Source organism: Haliotis rubra, unplaced genomic scaffold (assembly GCF_003918875.1).
Source record: "Haliotis rubra isolate DU_JTF1 unplaced genomic scaffold, ASM391887v1 Scf83, whole genome shotgun sequence".
NCBI lineage: Eukaryota > Metazoa > Mollusca > Gastropoda > Lepetellida > Haliotidae > Haliotis > Haliotis rubra.
This window is the reverse complement of record NW_025767557.1, coordinates 427,339-453,669: the sequence shown is the minus strand read 5'-3', so window position 1 is coordinate 453,669 and position 26,331 is coordinate 427,339. Positions and strand designations below refer to the sequence as shown.

At 39.2% G+C, this 26,331-nt stretch overlaps 2 protein-coding genes across 2 annotated transcripts in view; both read left to right on the top strand.

Moving 5' to 3' along the window:
• The window catches only part of LOC124262299, a 43,916-nt gene extending 32,730 nt beyond the window's left edge, over nt 1–11,186 (top strand). Inside the window, exons 5-7 of the mRNA XM_046696786.1 lie at nt 7,673–7,945; nt 8,947–9,036; nt 10,036–11,186. Coding sequence (XP_046552742.1) covers nt 7,673–7,945; nt 8,947–9,036; nt 10,036–10,358 — 686 coding nt within the window. The 3' untranslated portion in view covers nt 10,359–11,186. The remainder of the gene's footprint in view (nt 1–7,672; nt 7,946–8,946; nt 9,037–10,035) is intronic.
• Nucleotides 11,187–22,328: 11,142 nt separating this feature from the next.
• Nucleotides 22,329–25,524, top strand: LOC124262283 (CD82 antigen-like). The gene is made up of 5 exons (XM_046696770.1): nt 22,329–22,394; nt 23,267–23,476; nt 24,029–24,103; nt 24,728–24,835; nt 25,435–25,524. Exons 1-5 carry the CDS (start codon nt 22,329–22,331, stop codon nt 25,522–25,524), a joined length of 549 nt encoding a protein of 182 aa, XP_046552726.1.
• The last annotated feature ends 807 nt before the right edge of the window (nt 25,525–26,331 follow it).

Here is a 26,331-nt window from a genome sequence, read left to right as displayed (position 1 = left end):
TAACATTCAATCAAAGTGACTACGAAGTAGGCCCGCATATCACAACAGAAATAGATACATAATAATGTTTTGTTTATTTTGCTACACATCAGTTGCGAGAGCAATGTTTATGCTAACTAAGTTTTCGTCAATTTATATAGCATTTTTAAAAGATGATTTGCTTCAATTAAAACATTCGAAGAATGAAAAAAAATTAGCGCCTATTGCTGAAATGATTAGTAAAAATATAATTAAAATCCATCTATGGGAAGGGATGCCAGACGGACATATTCAAACAAAATCGGATAATTACTTGGAGTATAGACTTTCAAAAATAGCATATTAATTAACAATGATATCAGTTTTTCATAAAATCACTAAATATTCTGAAACGTTGCCGAAAAACCTGGAATCGTGTTCAGATGTTTTCATAAATTCACTCACACGAACGCCCCAGTGCACTTTGCGCCCATTTTATTGATAGTGTTTACAAAATCACGTTTCGCGAAGGCCGGTATTGAAACGCCAATTACATCACTTATACTTCATATTCAGCGGCGACAAATGAATCACTGAATTCTAAGGCTGGGACGGGTACTCGGGTACTCGAATCCGAGTCGGGTATAGCTGGAATCGAGTCCTAGGGCCTATTTCTAGGAATCGAGTATCCGGAAAGGGAGAGAGCTCTGTAATGACAAGGGCAGACAATAGCTTGTCTTTTTCATTTTTGACGTAACACACATTTACATCATTGAGTGAGTGAGTGAATTTAGTTTCACGCCGCAATATTCCAGCTATATGGCGGCGGTCTGTAAATAATCGAGTCTGGACCAGACAATCCATCGATCAACAACATGAGCATCGATGTGCGCAATTGGGAACCGATGACATATGTCAACCAAGTCAGCGAGTCTGACCACCCGATCACGTTAGTCGCCTCTTACGACAAGCATGGGTTCTTGAAGATCAATATTCTAACCCGGAAATTCACGTGTTTTTACATCATTGGTATTGTCCGATTAAAGGAGCATAGTTTTAATGACTGTAATTTATCTGTGCATGAGCAGTGAGTAGTTAAGTTACAGTAGCAGCAGGAACGAAACGTTCGTTGTTATAACGAGAAATGTGAGTAATGGTGTTACTCTCTATATTGGTTAAACAGACGTAAATTAAATAGCCTGCGGTCAGTTTTAATGTCTTATTACCAACTGTTCAAGTTTTCTATAATAATCTCTGTCAAATCGTGATTGAATATTCAGAAAGTTGACCCGAATGTATTTCTTACATTTCCGGGTACACGATTCCGATTCGGGTACGTACATGCGGGTACTCGATTCCATTTTTCCTTCTCCTCTCACTTCAGTGTCTAGATAAAGTGAAACGAAAGATATTGGGGGTGGAAACAAATGCTGTGCTCGAAAGACAACACCTGTTTGAAATGTAAACAAAGAAAATTTCAGACTTTACACTGTGTAGCATTTTCTCAAATTTTCAGACACCCATTTGCATGGAAAGAGCATAGTAGCAAGAAATAGGAGTTAAAAATAGATACAATACGGGAATGTGATATGTTTATACGAAACTGTCAATTACGTTTCTGTGCAGTGTGACGCCATGACTGACGCATAATCACGCAGAACGACAACGGTAATAATCGGCATTTCTGGCTTCTTCTCTTTCTTAAAATGGGAGTGTATTGGTAATTTCTCTGAGGTGAAGGTCGGTAGAATAAGAGTATACACAATCACCATATCCCGCCGATTACACTTTCAGTATCATAATGTAATCGTTCGGATTTTTTGTTCATGGAACTAATTTAATTATCTACATTTAGCCTTGTTCAATATCATATCATACGTGGGTATAGGGTGTACGTGTTATATTCTTTGAAAGTGTTTGTTTGAATAATATTTACAGAAGAAATTCACACATTTAGTGTAGTAAAGCATATATAAACCTTTCTACAAGTGTTAAAAAATGAAACGTAGGCATCATGTACTTGTACAACATGTATTTTAGTTCCTATGATGTGCATAGTTACAGTTTCGTATGTAACTCTAGATCTTCGTCAGAATAATTTCCAATATCGAAGTCCAGTCCACGAAACACCCTATCCTTTCTTTGCTGAACTGGCATCATGAAAGCAGTGAACGCAATTTGCGAGTTAACCACACTGTTAAAAAGTTAGCGGCGGTCCTTAGGTGTGTTAACTTAACATCACGTTAACAGCCTGTTAAAAGAGTTTTGAACAACAAGATAACCCTCTGTTATTAGGTAACAGTCGGTTAAATGTACTTAACGGCTGGTTAAAAGATAACCGAGTTTTGAACAACCGGGCCCAGATGAGCAACAATAAATAACAATGACTCCAACAAGTAAACTAGAGCGATGTCTCGTAACACTTGACAAGAACATATACTCACCACATCTTACTGACTGGAAGGCGGATAAATGTGAGATGTGCCAAACCATTAACACAATTTGACAAAATACACAGCATAAGCTTCTGCATCATGGAAAGAGGGGATAACAAATAGACACTAAACGAGAAAAGGTTCAAGTCACCATATGTTCTGAGGTATTTACTCTGATATTTATGTGACTGGAAGTGTTCTGTTTATATTAAGAGGCAGAGAAGACTAAAATGTTCGGAAACAGTAAATAAAAGTAAACGCATCACCAAACAACAGCTGACCTAAACACAAAACTACATCAGAAAAATCTGTTATGAAATTTGACAAGAAAATAAGTAGTGTTTCAAATCTAATTCCCTGATTCATGTTGGACAGTGAAGCATATATTTCTTTTGCACTGCCTGTTGCAATAATGGAGTCAAGCTGGGCCAGTTAAGTGAGGGAGCATGAATTTCGGAGTAAAATGGCCAATGCTTTGTAAGCATCACATCTGCTGTTACTACACTGGACAGCAGTGCTAGTTGTCGCTCACAATATGCAGATCAATAATCAAAGTTCATTAATTGATCACCACAAAACTTATGTGGGCACTAACAGGACACAATCAAAACATTGTTCCAATGAAACAGGCACCAATTAATATAATGATGAAGATGATGACTGATTGGGTATGTATTTTGAGGTATGTGCATAATTAAAGTTAAAAGGTCAATTAACGTACAATGTGTTTCCATTACAAGCTACATATTTCTAGAATTCGTGAGAAAACAGCATAGTTATAGTTGCAATGTGTTTTGATATGGCTGATTCTATGGTCACATTAAAAATGAAAAATCAGGTGTCAAAACTGACAGCAATAACCATGTGAACATTGCGTTTCAATGATCCAGGGGTTTGGGATATTTACAGATACTGAGGCCAGATGCAGTCATGACCTAAGCTCATCTGACATTCAGTGCTCAAAGACCAGGCTGCCAGTAGTCTGTTAGTATAAGCCTGTTAAAAACATTGAGGGAGAGAAGATATGATAACTATTTGTCCTAAATGGACATGACAAACGGTGTTTCAAAGTAAACCTGGTCAGGTGAGCACAAACTTCAAAATATTGCGCTAATATCATAGTTTATTTACTATATAATCTAATAGTTCATTCTGTATTTATGGGGTGAATGTTAAGGAAACAGATATGACAATAATCTCAAGTATTTTGAGAAACATTGTAGATATATGTGAGCAAGGCATACACTTTATGCTCATTTCTTACTTCCATTTATTTCATGATTTAAAACAATAATTATTGATCTCTATGACCTATATAGTATTGAATACCATGATTTAACACAGATTGATAATGGCAGAAATTGCAAAAGTGGATGATATTCTACAGATATTCACATTCATCACAAAAATGTAAATTTTCAAGTAAAATTGATATTTTTATACTTATCCTGACTCATGATCTTTTGCTTATCTACCCTTTCCTTGCGAATGGTAGTGGAATACTTGAATCCCTTGAAGTTCCCGAAGCGGACGTAAAAATACACTCGCCCACGAGTTACCTCCCTTTTCCCGCGTAAACAGTCATGTGACCAGACTTACTTGTCACGCTCTCCTGATTGGTCTGCCCAAGCACATGGATCTGCTGTGCAATCCGAAGTGTTTCCAGTGGGGAGGTCGGGAGGGCTTGACCTCAGGAGCCAGGATAAGTATAAAAATATCAATTTTACTTGATAAATTACATATTTTTTCTTATCCTGACTCATGATCTTTTGCTTATATAAAAATATAAATAAATGATTGAATAAATTATTGTAGCATAAAGTGAGCCTTCTGATTGGGTTTATCTTCCACTATAAAGAAGCATGTGTTGTTTTATCAGCAAAAAGAAAGCATATCTAAAACACTGAATTAGTCTAATGTGGCAGAAAATGTGTGATCACGAAATTGATGTAACAGAAACTTCATTCATGGCCACAGATAATTCACAATTACAAAAATGGAAATGACGGGACATGTCACATAATTTGTAAAATCTTGTTCAGGAATTGCAATTGGACATTTCTATTAATGCATCTGTCGCTTCTAAAGATCACCTGAATGATTGAAGCAATAATTCAAGGCGATTTAAACTCAAAATAAAACTTACATTTTTCGTCTCTCAACTGTTCCATGTCAGGACAATGTTGACTAGAACATCGTAAGTGGTCAAGTGAGATGTGGTGACATATGTGTAATGTCCCATGCTTACAATTCCATCATGAAGCGTACAAGTTTTGCGTGAATATACTTATAATAGACTTGTGCTGAATTAGTTCCCTTTGGTTTAAAATCTCCTGGCATAAATAATGCTGTAAGTGTAAGGCCAACCTATCATACCGTCCTTCTTCGTACAGTATTCTCTATCCTTAGATTTACTTCAATATCCTGGAAACATATAGTTCAGTAAAACCAAATCTAATGAATCCACTTATTGGATTAAAATAGCCATGAATCGTCACTTGAACAGGGATGTAAAACTAGTTTATTCCTCAGGCCTGTGGTGTTCATTCACATTATATTGTGTTACATGAGACAACACTTTACATTTTTAAGTCAGCTTATGATTGACAGATTGTCATCACTATCTGCAACAATGTGTAGATCACTTTCATCATCAAAATCATCATGAACATTGACTAAATTGTCTTCTTATGAAAATAATTGCTTCTGTACAGAATATGTGAGTTGAGCATTTTGAATGGGACTTTGTATTATCCGTTTGTATGTGTTCCATTTAGAGAGGTAATGATATTGTGACCTGCTATCACATGCAGGTACTCATTAACAAAAGTGTCTCAGGTGTTAATCAACTGTGTGCCCCCCAGCTGTATCCGCCCCTGAATACCACAAACTAAAGCTATAATTATCACTTTATATTATTATAAGACGTATCAATGCAAAGACTGTGACAAAATCACAAAGACTCTTTCAGAAATTACGAAGTTTCTGTCGCAAAAATCTCAAAGACTCCACTCTCACTGTAACTACACTGTAAGTTTTCTTCCAGTGGCAATTCATTATTGCAATATAAGCAATCATGGCTAGCGTCATGGAGTCACGGAACAAATATTTCACGACACAACACTTGATATATCATAGGTCAAGGGAAAAGATATACTGACTGTACTGTCCATGCACCAGCGTGAACGAAGGCTATGCCTGTCTCTAAGTGTAATAGTGTATATAGTTCGGTTTTCGATCGTCAGGATAAAGCGTCAACAATTTTTACCAGCAACAGAACGCGACCGCACTCGTTTGGAAAGGTATGTGAGCATGGCGATAGCCCCACATCTACTGCCATCTTTCATACTTCTGAATCAAACATGAAAACTTCAAACTAACCTGTCTTGTCCCGTGCTTTCGTTCACGCATCGTGTACTGTATTTCCCGCGGCCTGAATATTGCGCAAGTTGAAACTGAAGCCGTCACTTGCTGCTGTGTAACCCGGTTGGGGTCCTCATTTGACGTCCCTTACAAACACACACACCATCCCTGGTGGATAATTATCTGATATGACTCATTTTAAATTTTGTTTTAAAAATTATGTGCTCTCTCTCACCACCGCACCCATATGTTGCAAGTTCTCATTTGTCCATGCAAACCCCCATCCTAATCCCTCCACACACACTCACACCACAACACACCCGTCTCGGGAAATAGATGACTTGGCCCTACTGAGTAACAGTGACAGTGGCGGTGAAAATATATCTCTGATCGAAAATAGGATATGAGCGCAAATTATGACGTACATTTTCATCAACTATTGCTTTATATAGCTAGCTACTGGAGTGTTTATGTTGCTCCAAAACAACTACATCTTAAAACTCACCTGCAACCAACGTCGCGTCCGGAATGCAACTCTCTCGGTCTCAGTCCCAAGTTGTCATTTCGGCCTCTGTGTTTGTTTGGAATGTCGAAAGGAATGCCCGATATATAGCATCCTCATAAAGTTTAAGTTTTGCCTATTCGTATCCATATTTCGCCAGAGGTTAGGTCTCTTTCATAGCACTTCTTCGAAAAGTGTAACGAACACAGATGACCGTGCGTGAAGGGGTTCACAAAATCCGCACGACGACTGTCAACAATCTTTGCCCTTCCTTTTGTCAAATAGAATTTTTCAGGAAATGTATCGATAAATCCGTGTTGTTTACGCAATTGGATAATCATCAAAACTTGAAGTGCAGTTGTCAGTTTCCAATACATAATCACAACAACGCTTCATTCAAAATATTGCGCTTCGTGTCACTTTCAACTCCATGGCGTATACACTACTGAAATGTCAACACTCTGAGCGGACTCTCGGGTATGACGTCACACCCACAGACGTCAGACCGCTAAAAATAAAAATATGCATACGAGTGGGCGGGGCTAAAGTGGTTTTAGTTTTGGTGCATATTTATATTTTTTACGACTATTTTTCGTAAATGGATGGTGCAGATGTGGTGTATATTCATGTTTGAATGGCATCATGTAATAAAAATGCATAGTGTTTAACCTTTTTAAAAATTCTTTAACAATGTAACGGCGAATTGAAATAAAAATATGTGCAAATATGTCCACATTATATATGCCTTGTGGCCTACATACTGAATAAAGGACTTGACGCGATTAGGCTGACACGACGGGATGTAACTTGAATAATGCGGCGTTAAAAGTAAGTCTCTCGTGAAAGAAAAATATGCATACACTTCACGTTGATATGCCAACAACGTTTGTCACGTATCATGAGAAATGGTTGCATGAAATATACATGTGCACTGGAACCATTGCCATCTTTTATGGTCTTACTTCATAATACACTACCCCATGAGCATGAAACTATAATGCCTGACCATGTTCCATTTCAAGTACCCGTGAAGATCCGGTTTAGAATTGATCTTCAGTAACCCATGCTTGTCGTAAGAGGCAACTAACGGGATCGGATGTCAGTCTCGCTGACTTGGTTGACACATGTCATCGTATCCCAATTGCGTAGATCGATGCTCATGCTGTTGATCATGGGTTGTGTGGTCCAGAGTCGATTATTTACAGACCGCCGCTATATACCTGGAATATTGCTGACTGTGGCGTAAAACTAAATTCACTCACCCACTCACCCTATTCCAAGTTTAGGACTAGATGATTTTTAATTATTCATAACTTGTTTCAGCTGCGGACAATAAACAAATCTACTCTTGCATTTTAAAACCATAACAGAGGAACATTAAAAGAAACCAATTTGCTTTACGTTTGTCTTTTAGGCGAGTGTTGGTTCGATCCTAGAGACAACACCCTAGCTACAGCTCAGACAATAACCATTGAAGACGTTGTGGTTGAAAGCGAGGCTGACTGTGCTACTTCCTGTCGTAACGGATGGATCAATGACACGGAATGCTGGGGCTTTTCTTACCGATCCTCGGACAACACGTGCAGGGTTCACTACCACACTGAGTCAGCCATCTTCATCAGCAATACTACCAACATCTTTCAAGACAACACGAACTGGACGTTCTATGCGAAGATATGCGTTGGGGGTGAGTTCCAGAGTTTGCCGACCAGGGCCCCGTTTCACAAAGCTCTCCTAGCGCTACGACTACCGTAAGTCATTGTTACAGTATAGGAAGTACGAATGCTACGAGAAAAGTTACGAGATCTTAGGCTTACGAGAGCTTTGTGAAACGGGGCCCAGGGTTGTATTCGGTCAGCCATCTGTTTAAAGGCTGACACTGATGATTCTTGGTTAGTTTCTGCGATACAGCTGGAATACTACGTCTGGCGATACTAAATACACGAATTTTGGACGTGCCTGAAAAAACCCTGTTTGACGGTGGCAAAATGAAACATACAAGAAATAGATTTTCTGGGTCTAAATGGAAGAAAACATTAACATGTTTCGTTTGAACATGGTCACAGATGCCATCATTCAGCCTAAATATTTTGTCAAATCCAATTTACAAGTGCATACTTCCTTTCCGTCCAGATTGGGTTCATATTCGTCTCTTTCGTGTTGGCTGTATACGTTGAATAATGATCATACCATATCAAGAGATTCGAACACATCAGTATGGATTTCTGGCATGCCTACGTGATCCACCATCCATGCCTACCCACATCTTGAGGATAATAGACATTTTGCATAATGTCCATCAATGAAATTGATCGAAATATATTGCTGTTGTAATTGGATCTAGTTCAAACTTATGTCAATTAAGTTACCGTGTGTGATTGCCTGTGGTTAGTGTGTTGTGCTGCCCAAATGGGTTCTTAAGTGTCTCTGTGACATGAGTTAATTAAATATTGCTACAAGCGGTGTAAAATCTCGCTCACATATCGTTATGGTGTTCAATATTTAATAACTAATTCAAGCATTATGTGTTGTATTATTATTTAGGTAAGTCGCAATGCGTTTTTAGAATGGCATGCTTGTTTAGAATTTCGGCTGAAGAAAATACATCTTAATAAGCTTACAGGATATATCTTGCAATGGTTCAGTTATTAAAGTTACTAAACGAATAATGTATTTAACATGTTGCAGGGTTGTTACGAACTGTGAACGTCAACTACATCGACAATGACATTGAACCCCGGGTCCGCAACTGCACCGATCTCGTCACCACAGATGAAGGTAAGTGGAAGCCTATTCAGTAATCTCTATTGACTGATTACACAAAGGCCAAGTCTCTACCATAAATGCAAACCAATGGAATATTTCGTATAGCAAATGCAGTCGATTGAACTGTACATCAAATTTCGGCACCGCATTTTTCCTTAACCTCAGTGAAGGTCAGTGGTTGTCCGACGGTCGTTAGGGTGTTCGATTAGATATGGACATTTGTTTGGTCGTAGGGAGGGAATTTCGTCAAATATAGAACCGCGTTGGCCTATGATTGTTAGGGTGTTCGATAAGACATGACATTTGTTTAGTAGTAGTGAGGGAATTTTGTGAAATAATGAAACAAGTTGGCCTACGGTCGTTTGGGTGTTCGATAAGACATGACATTTGTTTAGTTGTAGGGAGGGAATTTCGTGAAATATAGAAACACGTTGGCCTACGATTGTTAGTGTGTTCGATAAGACATGACATTTGTTTGGTAGTAGGGGAGGAATTTCGTGAAATAATTAAACACGTTGGCCTACGGTTGTTAGGGTGTTCGATAAGACATGGACATTTGTTTAATAGTAGTGAGAGAGTTTCGTGAATTATAGAAACACGTTGGCCTACGGTTGTTAGGGTGTTCGATGAGACATGGACATTTGTTTGGTAACAGGGAGGGAATAACCCGTATGCTTAGTTTGAAGTAACACACATGTCATCTGAACATTTTAGCATCTTGATGGGACACGACGGTCATGTGTCCAATAGAAAGACATTACACGGAAAATTGGAAAAGGTGAAAGTCATGAGCTGAATATCTGTTGAACAAGCGGGTAAAAGAGTCTTCGTGTACAAGGTGTTTAATGTTACGTGGGGGATAGCCCAATAAAGTTTTTTAAAGTTACAGAGTTTTAGATATTCCAACGTGCCTCCAGACAAACTGTTGTATGATAACTGTTCGCTCAAGTTTCAAATGAGTGTCCAAGGAAAAATAAATGTTGTCTTCACATTTGAACATTTGTTCTTCAGTGTTAGACGACGCCATGTGCTACTGTGAATGTAGCGACCCTCCGCCAATGTGGGAACCCACTATCTCATCACTGTCCTTGAAACAGAAGATAGAACAGATAGTCGCCGCACTCGCTATCGACAGCAAGAACACTTCCGCCGCACAACGGAAGTTGATCAGTGTGATGGACGGGCGCCCAAGTGCGCAGAGCATTGGTTACATTGGAGTAGTGTTCCTGTCTATTGTGTTCGGGAGCATAATCATACTCGACCTAAACGTTCTTGTGTCACACACTAACAATCTCATCAAAAGCCTCAAACGCACGGGTTCTTCGGATGCTTAGCGAAGGAAACCAATAGGTGGTTTACAATTTTGTAATGCATTTGAATAGTTTGACCATCCTTTTTTTTTAGAAAAATGGTAAGAAAAGGATAAAATATACAATATTTATTTTACTTTATAAAAAAAAAATATGAAAAGAAACGGATTGTATGCAATCGGAATCGTCTTTAGATTTTCAGCTACACATTGGAACAATTGTCTGTTTCCTTCCAGTCTTTGTGTATATTTTGCATATGATATTTCACCCTCACACCCGCGTGTACAACTGTTGTGTTTGACGAAAATGCAATATATATGCATTTAACCTTTGAATGCAGGTGTGTTCAACTGAAGAATATTTTCAATTTGATTTCAGTCTGATGTTGTCATATGAAATGCGTTATATGATGCTTGAAAGTAAATGTTCTTGTCTATTTTGTCTGGGGTATGTAAGCTGTTTCTGCAAAGGTGATGCCGAATTTCTCACATCTCCAGCGAATAATTGATATAATCTCACAACAAAGTGAGGTTTCTAGGTCACCTCCATCCCACACACTCCAGCCTACCACAAAGGCTCAGTGATAATCTAATCGCGCATGAAGGAATTTACCCTTAATGTTCGCATTTCTGAAATTACTTCTGGTAATCTTCATTATTACAACGAGACGTTTCAACACCAATGTACTTGTAACGTGATTTGTTCTTAATCACTTGTTGTCCAGTTAAATAACATGTTGAGTGTTGCTTTTTGTAACAGTGACTGAACGATTTTTGAAAATGGGAAATTAATTTGTAATCATGTTCGCTTGTTGGACATATTTATTCGACCAATAAACGTTTTATAATTGTTGTATTTCTGTCATTCATATATGCTGATATACTAAGATAATGTATGCCTTAATGTGAATTCAGACAAGTAAATAAAAGCCATAGCCACAAGAAATCTCGGCTGAGAGCAGAGTTGGTTGTACGTTTACAATTGTGTCCTGTGTAATCCTGTGTTTATGACACCCGGTGTTCAAGAAACGGTGTGTATAACCTGCGTCACCACTGACAGCCATCACATGCAAAGCCAAGCTAGACGTTCACCTAAAACAGGCAGGTGAGTGAGTGAGTTTTGTTTTTACGCCGCTTTTAGCAATATTTCAGCAATATCACGGCGGGGACACTAGAAATGGGCTTCACACATTGCACCCATGTGGGGAATCGAAGCCGGGTCTTGGGCGAGATGAGCGAACGCTTTTACCATTAGACTACCACACCGCCCCTATACAGGCAGGTACACATGATGCAAGACAAAATAGGGAACAGCATAATTAATGTCAATAACATCATTTAATGCGTCACATTGAATGTACGTGTGCGTGAGTGTGTTGATCTCGTCGCTATATGCTGAAATAAAGACGACCTTAACTTGGAACTGACTCATTCTCATTTAGACCTTAACTCGAGATGGGCACTCCGGCGTGTGGAGCACCCCTTTAAGTCATTAGATATATTATGTAGGGCGAAAATCGGAACCTGCAAAAGTCTTCCGGCAGGATACTCAAAGAGAACGTGCTGAAACCCAGTCTAGTCAAAACATCAATACGTAACACTGAAAGGCATGCCAGTATATGATGTATTGATTAAGTGTTCATGCCAATATCGGGGTGTGGAGGGAGGAGGAATTCGATGCTGGTTACTGTACCTTAATGTTCTCAGTCTCATTCAAATCTCAGATACCAATAACATCCTGACATTTGTATAGAACCAATTAATAAATTTTATTGAACAAAACGGTCGATTAAAATTGCTTTGGAAATGGGAATGGTCGAACACTGTAAATAAAAACAAGAACACACAATTGAATGCCAATTCTCTATGATCAATGAAACATGCTTGCCGACAAACGATGGATGCCTTGTCAATTCTCGTGGCAAGAGTAAAATGGTATTGATTAAATTTATTTTTATTTTCTGTCAAAACGAGAAGAATAGGAAAGAATGACATTTCAAAGTTATAACCATACGGATTACAACGAAGGCACAAGCATCATCTAATTACTTGTAAATGTGAATGCGATTATGGATACCCAAATGACAGCAGATAATGAAGATTTTGGAAAACAATTGAATTCACGTGGTTTTGCCATCTTTTGCTTCATATATACTTAGAGGCAAGAGCCACATTGGTAATCTTTGGAACCAGAAATAGCGTGTGTTAAAATGGTCGAAGACACGCAACCAGGCTGTTCTTATTCGGATTGCAAGAAATTTGCAAGACGCATGACCTACTCGAGACAAATGCTTTACTACGTTCTTTTTTCAAAACAAGACAACCGGAGTATTTTCCAGTCAATACAGTCTTAAGAAAAGCAGAAAACCAAAACCGTTGATCCGACTTTATCCTCTCCGTGATGGTAATGTTGTTGTGGTCGTAGTGTTGATTGTAATTTGTTCCTGTATGTAAATCAGTCCTGCGTACCAGCAGACGATTACACAGGAAATAAGGCGGATAAGGATTTTGTATAAAGGTAGGCTTATAATGTGTTAACATATACCTGTCTTCTTATTCCTATTGCATCATGTCTAATTAAAGAATATTATAAGTTGTATGCTTCTCTCGAGGGTAATACGGTCTGATGTACGCCTCTTTGTAGCAGTGTCACCCGAGCCGGAAGGCGAGGAATGACACTGCTACAAAAAGCGTATTACTCGAGGGAGAAGCATACAACGTATTTATCTTACCGCCATGTTAAATGTACAAAATATCATTTTATTTTATTTTAAAGATCGATACCGACTATATGACATGTAAACAAAATGGCGTCTGCCTCTCGACTGGACTTTTTAAATCAGTGAAACATATTCTGACAAACTTACCACTGCTATAAAAATGGTTAATTATGTTTAAGTTGAGTGTGCAAACGACCTTATGTATAAAATAGTTTAAATAAAGCAGTGAAAGTCTGTAAAATAAATCTGTACATATTGAACTCAAAAACAGCTAATCGAACGGTTTTCGAACTCCGGACACTGCATGCGTCATATTATGACGTAAGCCTGTAAGCCATACAGCTTCTCGGCAGAGAGTTTGACGGTTACCGTGACAGGGGGTAATATTTTTTCTAGTTGTCCCCCTCCTGGGAGGGGTGACACGGAAACTTGTTAAAGCGTCATTGACCAATGAAATTAAAGTATTTCACATGAAGGTAGATATGGTGTCTTCTGGTAGAAGTCATGGTTGCTATCTGTCAAAATAACTGTTTTGACTTTGAACACCACAGCCAAACTCGACAAAATCCTTATTGATTTTTTTATCACAGGGAATTAAAATTTCAGTGTAAAAACAGTGAAGGATCTTTTAACCAGGTCAATTAACATTTAATAATTTAAAAAAAAAATTGAATTTTTTGAAAAGTTTTGATAAAAATAATTTGTAAATAATTATATAGCCCAATCGCCAACGAGTGAAGGGTTGGTGTTAATCCAGCTAGGGCCCATGCAGGAAGCAAATGTACTGTAAGCCCCCATAGTCCCTAATTACCGACCAATTTCATTAACCAGCTGCAGCTGCGTTTGAAAAAGCATGGAACGCATGATAAATAATAATAAACAATAAATAGTTTGGTATTTGGATACCAATCATCTACTTACCAACATACAATGTTGTTTCCGTAAATTAGAAGGACCGTCTATCATTTAGTACGCTTAGAATCATTTGTAAAAATGTAATAACTAACAATAATTATGCATGTCTGTTTTATTTTGAAAAAACATATGACACAGCATGGAAATACGTCATTTTACATGGTTTTGGACATTGCCTCCAGAAATGGTCCTTGGAAAACGATTTTACATTTTCCAAATCTACACAGTCTGCATCCATTTTGTTTAGCAAACATAGACATGAAGACATAGACATAATACTCTCTCCATAGACGAAACATAGACGACACTCCTTGTTATAATGTTTTAAAAGCACTTGACCTTTCTGCCCCACATTAAATATTTAAAGAATAAATGCCTGAAGGCCCCTGATTTGCTGAAGGTTAACCTCTGTAACCTCTGTAACCTCTGTAAAGTGGAGAGGGGATCAGAAACACACACACACACACACACACACACACACACACACACACACACACATCCAACTGTACACAGCACTTATACGCTCCAAACTGGATTATGTAAAAGTCATTCGAAATTATTAGATAGCATTCACCATCAAAGCCTAAGGCTTTGCCTTGGAGCCTTCAGGACATCTGTGGGGCAATGGGGGTAGTCCAGCGGTTAAAGCGTTCGCTCGTCACGCTGAAGGCCCTGGTTCGTTTACCCACATTGGTGCAAGGTGTGAAGTCCATTTCCCGGTGTCCATCGCCGTGATATTGCTGGAATATTGCTAAAAGCGGCGTAAAATTAAACTCACTCACTCAGGACATCTGTCAATAGCCTGTATGTAGAGTCGAATAAAACTATCTTTACGATATCTCACCATACTTTATTTTAATCAAGCTAACCCTGCATATTACTGCGTTTTCAATCCTCTCTATGGTGACCTACCTTCAGTTGTTGGCAATCAATAGCCTGATATTTTTGTATATTGTGTTCTATTGTTAATTTTGTTAGACGTTCATGCTAGTTTTATATCTCTGTCTGTGATGTTCTATGTTGTTGTTTAACTGTTCTTCGTTGACAATATTTTGAATTAATGAATTTAGAACTTGCTTAGTAACAATATGGCTGAAGTACTGACACTATACAATACTAACACTCACTCACCTATGAGAGGATCTTGACAATTGTACTGTGTTCGTACCCAGAGATTTGTAAACGTTTATCTGTTTTGAGATTATTCTAAGTTTCGTTTGCAAAGAACTATTATAAGGTATAGGTTGTGTGCTTATTTCTGGTTATGCTACATCCTGACATGTCTGACAAACTGGCGGTCCTCGGAAATAAACACGAGACATAATCAATATATCGATTTCGACTTTATTACTCACAATAAAGTTGCACTATACTATACAAAGTATTAGCGAATCAATATGCGGTCGTGTATCGGTTGTATTGCAATGTGATATAGTTGACAGATATTATAGATGTAAAACTGAATTTGATGCGGAGGTTACATTGGAATTACGAAGGTCGTGTCTGATACGTTTCCATAAGAATTTCTTTGTTTCTTGTGCTATCGTGTCACCAGATTTCCTTGTCCATCCATCACTTGATAGTCTGGTTTGTTTAAAGGCCACCTTTGCATGGCAACAGTATTGCTGTATGGAGTCACACAACAAACGTTTACATTATGGCAACTACCAGTGGGGTAGGGCTCGCAGACTCTTTCGCGAACAACTGAGCATCCCTATTTCCAGTTCCACTCATTTTCACGTCTACTTTTGCCTCTTAGAACCCAATAGAATCTGTTTCGGAGGATAAACGACGGTGACATATTCTCTGGCACAGGTGGCAACAAACATTTATTTTTTTAGTAAGTGTCTTCTTCGCGAACAAAACTGATGACATCACTGATTCCCCGTTCCATTCATTTTCACTTCTATTTCTGTTCTTCGCAACATAATTTGTTTCGGCTGACATTCGAGAAGTTTATATATAGTGCCATCTATTGCTCATACATATTTTATGCCACAAACTTGTTAGATTAAAACTTGTTAAAACAAAAACAGCGTTTTGCCGAAAGACACGATGATTCACAATACACCCTTGAAGATCTAGATTAGAGTTGGTCCTCAGCAGCTCATGCTTGTCTCAAGAAGGGAAAAACGGGATCGAGGGGTCAGGTTCGCTGACATAGTTGACACACGTTATCGTATCCCAATTGCGTAGATCGATGCTCATGATGTTGATAACTGATATGTCTGAATCGATTATTAACAGAAAGCCACTAAATAGCTTGCGCAACAAAGAAACAAACACATTCTTTATCTGTACATATTCACTTGGATGTTATTTATTCTCTTTTGTTCCAATTTTCACATTGCGTCGTGGTCATCATTATGATACTTTCATTCCACAATTCCATGCATTATACATGATTTGTGTGCTGTGTTGTGTCTACTACAGTCATGATTTAATGGATAACTACTTTTAGCAAAACATGTGGGCAAGTAGCACCTCTTTCATCCTGCAGACAGTAAACGAGACATTTCTGTTGCTGTTTCCAGTAACATAAATTTCATGACCTCTGGTCATACTAAAATCTAAAGGTTTGAATAGTCACCGCACTCAGAGGTATGACATAAAATGTTCATACCAGGTGTGGGCATCGTGAAATGAACAGTAGATTATGGATTATTTCACTGTGTTCCAATGCTGTTTATCTTAAACCTATTTGACATTGTGACAGCTCAATCACGCCGGACATTATATCAAAACGTTAAATGCCAAGATAAATTAATCAATGGTATAGCTGTCCGTGAGTACAGATACGTTGCATTTGCCCTGAGGACATCGTATACACTGGAAGCACAAAACAGGTGAGACAGCAAACATTTTCCTCGGAGGCCATTCCCATACTCATGCATTTTCAGGGAACTGTTCCTTCTTGGTAAAAACGACATAATAATTGTGGGCAAGAAATGATTATGCATTTGTAATTCCATGTTGTTATGATGTGTAATGTAACAGAGGTCTTTTGTTGATTAAACATGAGCATCCATATTCATATACGCAGAATAGACATATGTAACATATGAACCGATTTACTATTGCTTACTATTCACATTTTATATGATATCTATTGTTAGGTTTCAGAGAAACAAATAGTTATCTTGTACGTACGTGAAGATATTTTAGACGATTCATACATATGAACACTATTGTCATGTGAATGGCTACCTACCATTACGGTACTTGATACCATGAATACATTTCCTGTTACCATGCATTACTGTGACTGAAAAGATTTCTATAATGTTTCACAATTTCGATTATTAATTTTGAAAGAAAGTGAAAGCTGTTACCATATCCGTTCTTATCATAATGTGCCAGCCATCCCTTTAAATTCATCTCGTGATCTGATTCGAACAAATTAGGTCGACAGGCGGTCACTCGGATCAGAGTTACTTGTGAGGTTAAACGGTGTTTATGTTACGGTCAATCTGTCAAACCAAAATTTCAGTCATTGGTCAAATTACTAAAACGATCAGTAATTGGTCAAAAGACAGTGTAGACTGGATGTGTCTTTTGACCAAATGACTGATCGTTTTAGTCATTTGACCAAATAACTGATCGTTTTAGTCATTTGACCAAATGACTGATCGTTACAGTCATTTGGTTTGACAGATTGACTGTAACATATACACCGTCCAAATAATGATGCAAATGATCAGCAATTTGCCTGTATCATCCGCGAAACATACGGCCCATGCTCACGGGTTGTATTTAAGCCACATATTCGAGCAGACAGTACATTTATGCACTCATCAAATTGAGTAGGTATTTTCCGTTGTTGAGGATGGCAAAAATTCGTTAATCTGCTGTCAAGCTTTTGCAATTGAAATGGCTAAATGAATCAATCAGGCATTCCGAAATAGCATCAACTATGGTGATGTTTCTTCCCCCACCAGCGTTAAGCATCTTGCGGTCCGGTTGAAGCGGTAGTGCCACGTACAAGGAGAGGTTTAACAAACTACAAAATAAGATTATGAATTATCGACGATTAACCACACGTCATATACACACAACCGAAGGTTTATCTCATGAGAGGGTTGACAACATTCTGTAGACTGAGAACAGAACATTTCAGTATGCTGGGTTCGAAAGCTTCTAAATTCTCATGAGAAATCATTGAATTTTCTGTCCCATTTGACAGCAATGTGATTGGCAAGATTAAGGAAAAGCATGATAACTATGCGGACATCGCCTTTGAAATGTCTCGCTTGCATCCCTGTCGTCAGGCTCCCCATTGTTCTCAGTGCCCTTAGTTTTGTACCTCCTGATCTCTTGGCGCAGATCAGGAGAGTGCCCGGGTTCTCCACCGGGAGCACAGCCCTTCTGACACTCCGGGTAATGCAGAAGGCTGCAGTGTTGGGGAGTCTACATATTCTCCGGAAAGTTCTTGGTGGGTTCGACTAGGCAGCGTTTCCTGGGAGAAGTCCCATTTGCTGTCTGGGCTGCGTGTAGAGGGGACAAGGGCCCGAAGCTGATGATGAGCCTTACCAGCCTCACTGTGCCAGGATCACCCGAACCCTCTCTGCGGCATTTTCATCTTTAATCTGTAAAGAATAATAATGCCTGTGGCTTCGACCCTGAACATGTCCATGGAGTTATTGAGCATCTTGTGGAAGATCTTGGAATGCGAGTTCGGCACCAGCTCCAGAATGCCCAGATTCAAGACAACCTTCGGGTCGAGTATAAAACTCACTTTAAGAAAATCTGGAGCTCAGAGCTAAATGCTCGAAACAAGGTCAAAGCCACCAAAGCCACCAATACTTTTGCCAGTTTTGTCCTATTCCTTTGGAGTAGTTGATTGGACAAAACACGATATCCAGAGTCTTCTGGATGTCGGGGTTTGATTAGTGTGGAGGCTCTTCAAAACACCTTTGCACATATTTATTTATCGGATGATCCTTTGGTGATGCATGTCAAGACTCATGATGAAAGCATGGAATTCCACAGCTATTTTAAGCGTGCCAAGGTTGATGGACAGAATCTGAAATTTGAGGTTGTTTTTGTAGATGGTTATGTACTGCTGGATCGTACAGCCAGGTGAAGTCCTTCACCAAGTCTGCCCAGAGTCGGTCATTTGTGGAGAAGCTTTCTGAGAAGCCATTGCATCATGCAGTGTGTGAAACAGAAGAGCCATCAAAACGACTCCTTCGCCTGGATGAAGTCGGCTGGTCTTAAATGTTAAACAGAGGGCTTCCGTTTTGCTACAGAAACTGTCCAACACCTTGTCAATGGATGCCCATCCTTGGCACACATAGCATATCTTAAAAGACATGATGGCATGGGTCGTTGCTTCTACTATCGTCTTCGACATGCCTGTGGCTTTGACTCCGAGGTCCATCCATGGTACAGCCCTGAACATGTCCAGGGCGTCATGGAAAATGACAGCTTTAAACATCTTTGGAATAGGACAATATTCAGCCTCAGAAGAATTCCAGTTAACAAATCTGATCTTGTCCTTTTTCATAAAGCCAATGAATTTATTTATATCATTGGATTTTCTGTCCCTCTCGACAGCAATGTGATTGGCAAGATTCAGGAAAAGCATGCTAAGCATATGGACTTCGCCTTTGAATGTCTCGCTTGCATCGTAAGTACACTGGCGTCAGACTCCCCATTGTTCTCGGCGTCCATGGTTTGGTACCTCCTGATCTCTTGGCGCAGATCAGGAGAGTGCCTGAGTTCTCCACCGGGAGCTCGGCTCTTCTGACGCTATGGGTAATACAGAAGGCTAAAGTGTTGGGGATCATATTCTCCGGAGAGGTCCCATTCACTGTCTGGGGTGCGTGCAGAGGGGCAAATGCCCTGAGCTGCTGCTGAGCCTTACCAGCCTGACTTTGCCTGGATCACCCGAACCCTCTCTGCTGATGTTGGCATTGTCACGTAAGTACGCTTGAAGTGTGTTCCATAACACAGCTCTTGCTCTTGTTCTATCTCCGTGTGTGACAGTACATGTGACTGGGACAGTAATCAGAAAGTGGACATAGATCGTAATGTCCTTCTAGGCTGATAGGGGGTGATGAGCTCTTGGATTTATTCAGGAGCAAGGCCATTTATCGCCTTGAAGACAAACAATGGGAGTTTGAATTCAATCCTATCCCTGATTGGTAGCCAGTGTTGTTCCTTACGTACAGGTCTTACGCTCGTACTTCTTTGTATGGGTAATTACTCTGGCTGCTGAGTTTTGTGTTTGCTGAAGCTTGTCCAAAATGTTGCTTCTGCATCCAAACAAAACGTTGTTGCAGTAATCAAGCCTGGACGTTGCAAAAAGCTTGAAGAAGGTATTTCTTCATGTATTGGGATATTTGACCAATGTTCCTGATGTGGTAGGATCAGTTCTGAATCAAAACGGAGATTTCTCGCACACGCACTCGGCAAAATCAAGTTATCACCTATTCTGAGCTCTGGTACTGCGATGGAAGGGTTTCTGGTCTTCGGTCTGATGATGAGTAGCTCCGTTTTATCATCGTTGAGCTTTAAATAGTTGATCCTCATCCAATGACGAATATCAGCGATGCAGCTGCTGATGGCTTGGAGTGTACTCTCGACAGACGACGCAGAGCGTGGTCTGAATCTCAGGTATAGCTGTGTATCATGAGCGTATAGGTGGAAACTTAGCTAATGTCGCCTAGCAATTGTGCCAAGATAGGAGGTATAGATTGTGAAAAGGGTTGGACAAGGGACTGATTCTTGGGGTACTCCAAATGCCAGTTACTGCTTCTGGGACCGTGCTCACAGTCACGGTCACAGTCTGCAAAAGTCCTGTTGACCTAATCCACATGAGGGTATTACTTGTAACACCGACACAATCTTCAAGACGTGTCAACAGGATTTCGTGATCAATCGTGTCAAATGCAGCAGAGAGGTCGAGAAGTACCAACACAGCAGCGCCCATGGAATCCACGGAAGAAAGAACATCGTTCTGTACTCGCAGTAGGGCAGTTTCTGTGCTGTGGTCTACCTTGTAAGTGGATTGAAGGGGTTCGCCGAGACTGTATTTGTTCATGTGCGCCACATCACGTTGCATTAATTTTGATCAGAAGGTCAGATTAGAGACAGGCCTGTAGTTCTTGAGACAGTGAGTCCAAGTGGGGTTTCTTCAGTAAAGGTGTTATCAATGCTTCCTTGAGTGACACTGGAACTTCGTGGTCGAGTTCGAGTCGAGACATTTGAGACGTCTCATTACTTGAGGGTTCTAAAGAGTTGCGGATCTTTGCAATTTTGTCATTGAAATGGTGGCTGAATTTGTCGACAAGAGCAGCAACTGATGAGTGGGAAGGCAGAGTAGTCTGTGTTTTCTTGAGGAGCAAGGCGTTTCCAATCTGAAAGACTTCCTGCAGGATCATCATCCTTCCTGTGGATTTAAGGCGTTTTAGCTTCGGCTGAAATACATGCCTGTGGCTTTGATTTCATTGATAACTCCATATTCACCCATATTATTTTTGCAGCCAGATTCTCTTATTCCTAAATGTAAAGAGAGGTCTGTCTGGCAAGCATTTGTCACACGCCGAAGATGTCATTGATACCGGTTGAGGAGTTTTACACCAACAAAGATAATGACACTCTCTACACCTCTGTGATTGAAGCACTGAAACCGAAGTGTGTTACCGTCTGCCGAAATATGCTGAACTCGTATTAGATTGTGTTGAAATAATTAATAATAATAATTGTCAACATGATCCATTATAGCTTAGTATTTGTTCATAAAATCTGATCGAGATAGAGAGTCATCATATGAGCACAACATGTGAAGCCTATTGCATGTCTCCTGTTGAGATATTGCTGGAATATTGCTAATTTGGAAGATTGCTAAATACTTATTGATCAATAACTCAATGTTCTAACCTTCTGCAGAATTATATGATCTAGCACAAATATTTAATTTTGCTGCATAACAGTTTCTTTATCTACAGTTAGGGTTCGTTGTATGATGACATCAACTTTCACTCATCTAGTAAAGAATGTGTCCAGTTGAACCCTAAAGACAATATGGCAATCTAAGCCTAAGCAGAAACCAAGTTAACATATGTGGATATTTTACGACTTCTGCTGCTAAAACCTTGTAAACCTTAACGAATCACGGGTAAATGGCATAAACATTTTATTAGTATTATTAGCCTTATAGTAAAGATGTTGGAACAGTAGGGACGGACTAGCATGGATTCATAGCACATAACTGGTAGAATAAAACTTTAGCAGTAAGGAGCATTTTATAACCCATCGTGTCCTTATAATGGATAATATGATTGTTTTGTGCTCAGATTGAATAATCTGCTCCATTTACAACAGCACGACCACTTTTCTCACGACCACACACCGAGATGGCGCTGGGCTGCTGTGGGAAGACATTCAGTTGTCTCTTCATCTTCTTTAATGTCGTATTTTCGGTAAGTACATTAGAGCATCGACTTATTTTTACCTTCATTTTATTTACAGTGTTAATCATTTCAGAAGTGTCATTGCTATTCAACACTTAACAATAGCATATATTACTTGCATTCCTTTACTTAGATTACTTTCTTGCAATACAGGTAATCATTGTTATGGTATTGTCCTTGTGTGCCCGAAACTGACATATAAAACATTGTGTGAACTATACGAGTATGTTTGAGTTTATTTAATACAGAGCACAGCTAAAATTAAACAGTTTGCTTATTATTTCTATGAAAGTGAGTGGCGTCATGTTGGGTTAACTCAGTAACAGAAACCTTTAACACCTCAATCTATTATTACTTTATCCTGAGACTTTACCCATGCTAACTGAAGCAGAAGAAGAGTAAATCTGTGATGCTTAACGCAACTAATTGTCTTTATTGGGCAAAATTTTATTGACATATTAAATCATAAAGTCGCCAAGTTTAAGAATACGTAAGTGGTCACACGGTAGCTGAGGGCAGCGACCATTTTCATAAGGATATTTACATCTAATAATGAACATTATTTAAGACCGCTTCATAGTTTCCTGTTACCGTTTCATTGATCATATGGTAACTGAATGCACAGACCATTTTCATCAGGATAGCTACATTTAATAATAAAGATTATTAAAAATCGCTTCATAGTTTCCTATTTCAGATGTCTCCTAATCATGAAATGGATGGATGGTCCTGATCATTGTGTAAAATAAACAAACCCAAATAACCCACCTTAAAAACCGTTATAAGTTTTTTCGCTGTCATGTTTCGCGCATAATTTCTCAATATGTCACTCCATATCCTCTAATTTTTTAGAATGTAAAAAGGTACTTGACTCTTTACAGATTATCGGGGTAGTCACACTAGGAATTGGAATCTTTATCAAGGTTCACCCTTCACCAGCACAGTTCCTAAGTCAACTTGAAGTGGATCAATATGATCAATATATCGACAACAGTGCCTGGATCTTCATTGTCTTCGGTGCCCTGGTGTTGCTTGTCTCATTCTGCGGCTGTGTCGGAGCTTACAATAAGAGCAAGTGCTTGCTGGGAATGGTAGGAACAGAAATGCATTTTACTTGATGGCAGTACATACTCGCAGTAAAACACGGATAATACTTCACATTATTATACAAGCATCATTGTGTCGAAGGTGAAGGGGCCTAGGTACGTACATCCATCGAGTTACCCGGGAATGACTAAAATGACTGTTCGATACATCAAAGTGTGAAAAAGTGTGTTTAGCTGTATATAACAAATAATATTATAACTTCATAGTCCATACATTTCCGTAAATATGTCCGAACACGCTTGATGGATCATAGAACTCTATCCTGATAGTGCAGTATCCAAGCAGGATAAAGGTTCAAATTCACCCCACAGACACACATAATAATAACCTTTGCGTTTTTGCCAGAGCCGTAGCATGTTGATGTCCATTGAGTTTAAGAAACTTGATTTGCTGGTGAAAGTCGCACCTGTCCAAATTACAATTATCATTTATATTTACCTGGAGTAGTTGTTTTTGACGGTCAACTGTTGCCGTGAAATGAATAACTATTCGGGATTTGCAGTGCCAGATAACATGTCGATAATATGATGTTTCAGTACATCGCCTTCTCAGTCGTCATCCTCCTCGGAGCACTGGCGGTCTGGATTTCCACGATCGTCTTCATCGTGAAAGTAGGTCACATTTTACAGAAGTAAATTTTGATCTGTTGAACTCGCGATCGTTTGCCTCGAATTTAATGATACAGATCAAACACCATAATCCGCAAGCGGTGGAGCATTATGGAATGTGTTACACTCTACACTATCATATGCAGCAAATATGTCGTTTTCTCGCTTTAAGTGGTATATAAAATGATCATCACTGACATGTGATTCCAAAGAGCGTCATGCCACTGCTGCCCCTTTTGTTTGATCAAGGCCTCAGTAAAGCTTTCCAGAAGTTTTGTGGTAGACATGCATATGTGGAGGAAAGTTCCAAACTTGATGCATCAGCGACAAAAGTGATGCCCGATGCAATACTCTATTTTGACTTGTACCTTACGTTCTCGAACTATTTCAGGTATACAAAAGACTAGACTTAGCATATGTTTAAGACGGATGCCAGCGGTGGGGCAGGATACGCTCACCTTTACGCGAACACCTGGTATCATCATTATTTCATAGTGATTCATAAACAATCCTCGCTATGGCATGGTGACAATCATTTGATTGTCTAGTCCAGACAGCCTGCTGAAACAGATATACTCAGGGTTTTGTCGCTTCTACTAAAGATGAGCATTTCTCCAAACGTTCCAGGTGTACTCCATTCGGGAAAGCACAGGATCTGTTACAAAAATCTTGCAGACCAAGTACAAGGAGGAGGCTGCGGAGTTCACAAAACCCTGGAATTTTCTTCAGAGTCAGGTGATTTTATATTGGAACAAATGGTAAGGTACTGATATTGGATGAGGAAATCGGTAAAGAGCGTTATGTATCGGCAATATAATCACTACTGTATCAAAAACAAAATCATCTTCCGTGCAGAAAGTTTTGCAGCCTATAAACGGTTTCCATCAACTGGGTCTGAATTTCTCTCCTACATCGTATTAACTTCTTTGAGTTGCATTTTAGAAGTTAGGACGAACAGTATTGAATAAACTTTATTATTATCCATAAAGTTTGTTCAATATTCTCAATTGCATTGTAGATTACGAATTTTCTCCTTTGAATATCCAGTCCCACCTCTAATGTGCCACGACGATCTGATCATTAGTATGTTGCAATAAAGCAGGTCTTTCCTGTGACAAATCACTTGAACATGTTAACCTTGATCGAAATAGTTTCGCAGATATCTAAATTCCAGTCTATTTTTTATAAAGGCAGTCAACTCTCTTCACCCGCGAAAATCGAACTAAATATACATACAGAGCACGTCCATTCGTAAGTTTGTTTACTCATTTAACTTCTAACGGTATTCTTTCATAAATCACTCTCCCTGACAAATGTGTAGGTTGCTTTTACAGTTACAATGCTGTGGCGCTTCCAACTTCACAGATTACCACGTGGTGTTTACCGGCAAGGACCAGGTGTGTATTAAGACATTGAGCCAATGAGTCAGTGAGTGATTGAGTATTGTTTTACGCCGCCGTCAGTGATATTTCTGTAATATCACGGGACCTTAGAAAAGGGCTTCACACATTTACTCTCTGGGGAATAGACCGTGGAAAACGCTTTAACCACTAGGATACCCCACAGTCCCTATGACCTCTTTAACCTCAGACCCGTGAAGGTCCGGGTTAGAATTGATCTTCAGTAACCCATGCTTTTCGTAAGAGGCGACTAACGGGATCGGGTGGTCAGGTTCGCCGACTTGTTTGACGCATGTCATCGTATCCCCATTGCGTCGATCGATGTTCTTGCTGTTAATCACTGGGTCGTCTGGGCCAGACTCGATTATTTACAGACCGTCGTCATATAGCTGGAATATTGCTGAGTGCGGTGTAAAACTAAACTCACTCTTTAACTTCAGCGAAATATTTGTGAAAAATTCTCTTACATATTACCATTTTTTGGTTTCTGATTGTAAGTCGTATTAAATGTTTTTATGTTAACTGTCCATGCTATTTCGTTATAGAATTGATTGACGTTCTGATTGCGTTTTGAATGTATCTTGCCAAACTACGTCTAACCACGAGAATTGTGGCATTCCCCTGCATATTTGTGAAAACAACAAGCTTATAGTCAACCCATCGTTTGGCAATACCAAGTCGAAGTCAAAGAACGATTTCTCGTTTCAACGAAAATAAAAGGTCAACACGTAAAATGTCGACATGATAATAGATAATAAATATTTAATTTATCAAAGATAAACAACAGTCACAGTAAAGCAATTAGTCCAGATAAACAATGCTGCATACAGT

Excerpts from the sequence above, each read along its gene's own strand:
- LOC124262283 (XM_046696770.1), top strand. The coding sequence starts at position 22,329 with ATGGCGCTGGGCTGCTGTGGGAAGACATTCAGTTGTCTCTTCATCTTC. Across the intron at positions 23,477-24,028 it reads GCAAGTGCTTGCTGGGAATG|TACATCGCCTTCTCAGTCGT; the intron begins GTAGGAACAGAA and ends ATGATGTTTCAG. Across the intron at positions 24,104-24,727 it reads CGATCGTCTTCATCGTGAAA|GTGTACTCCATTCGGGAAAG; the intron begins GTAGGTCACATT and ends CAAACGTTCCAG.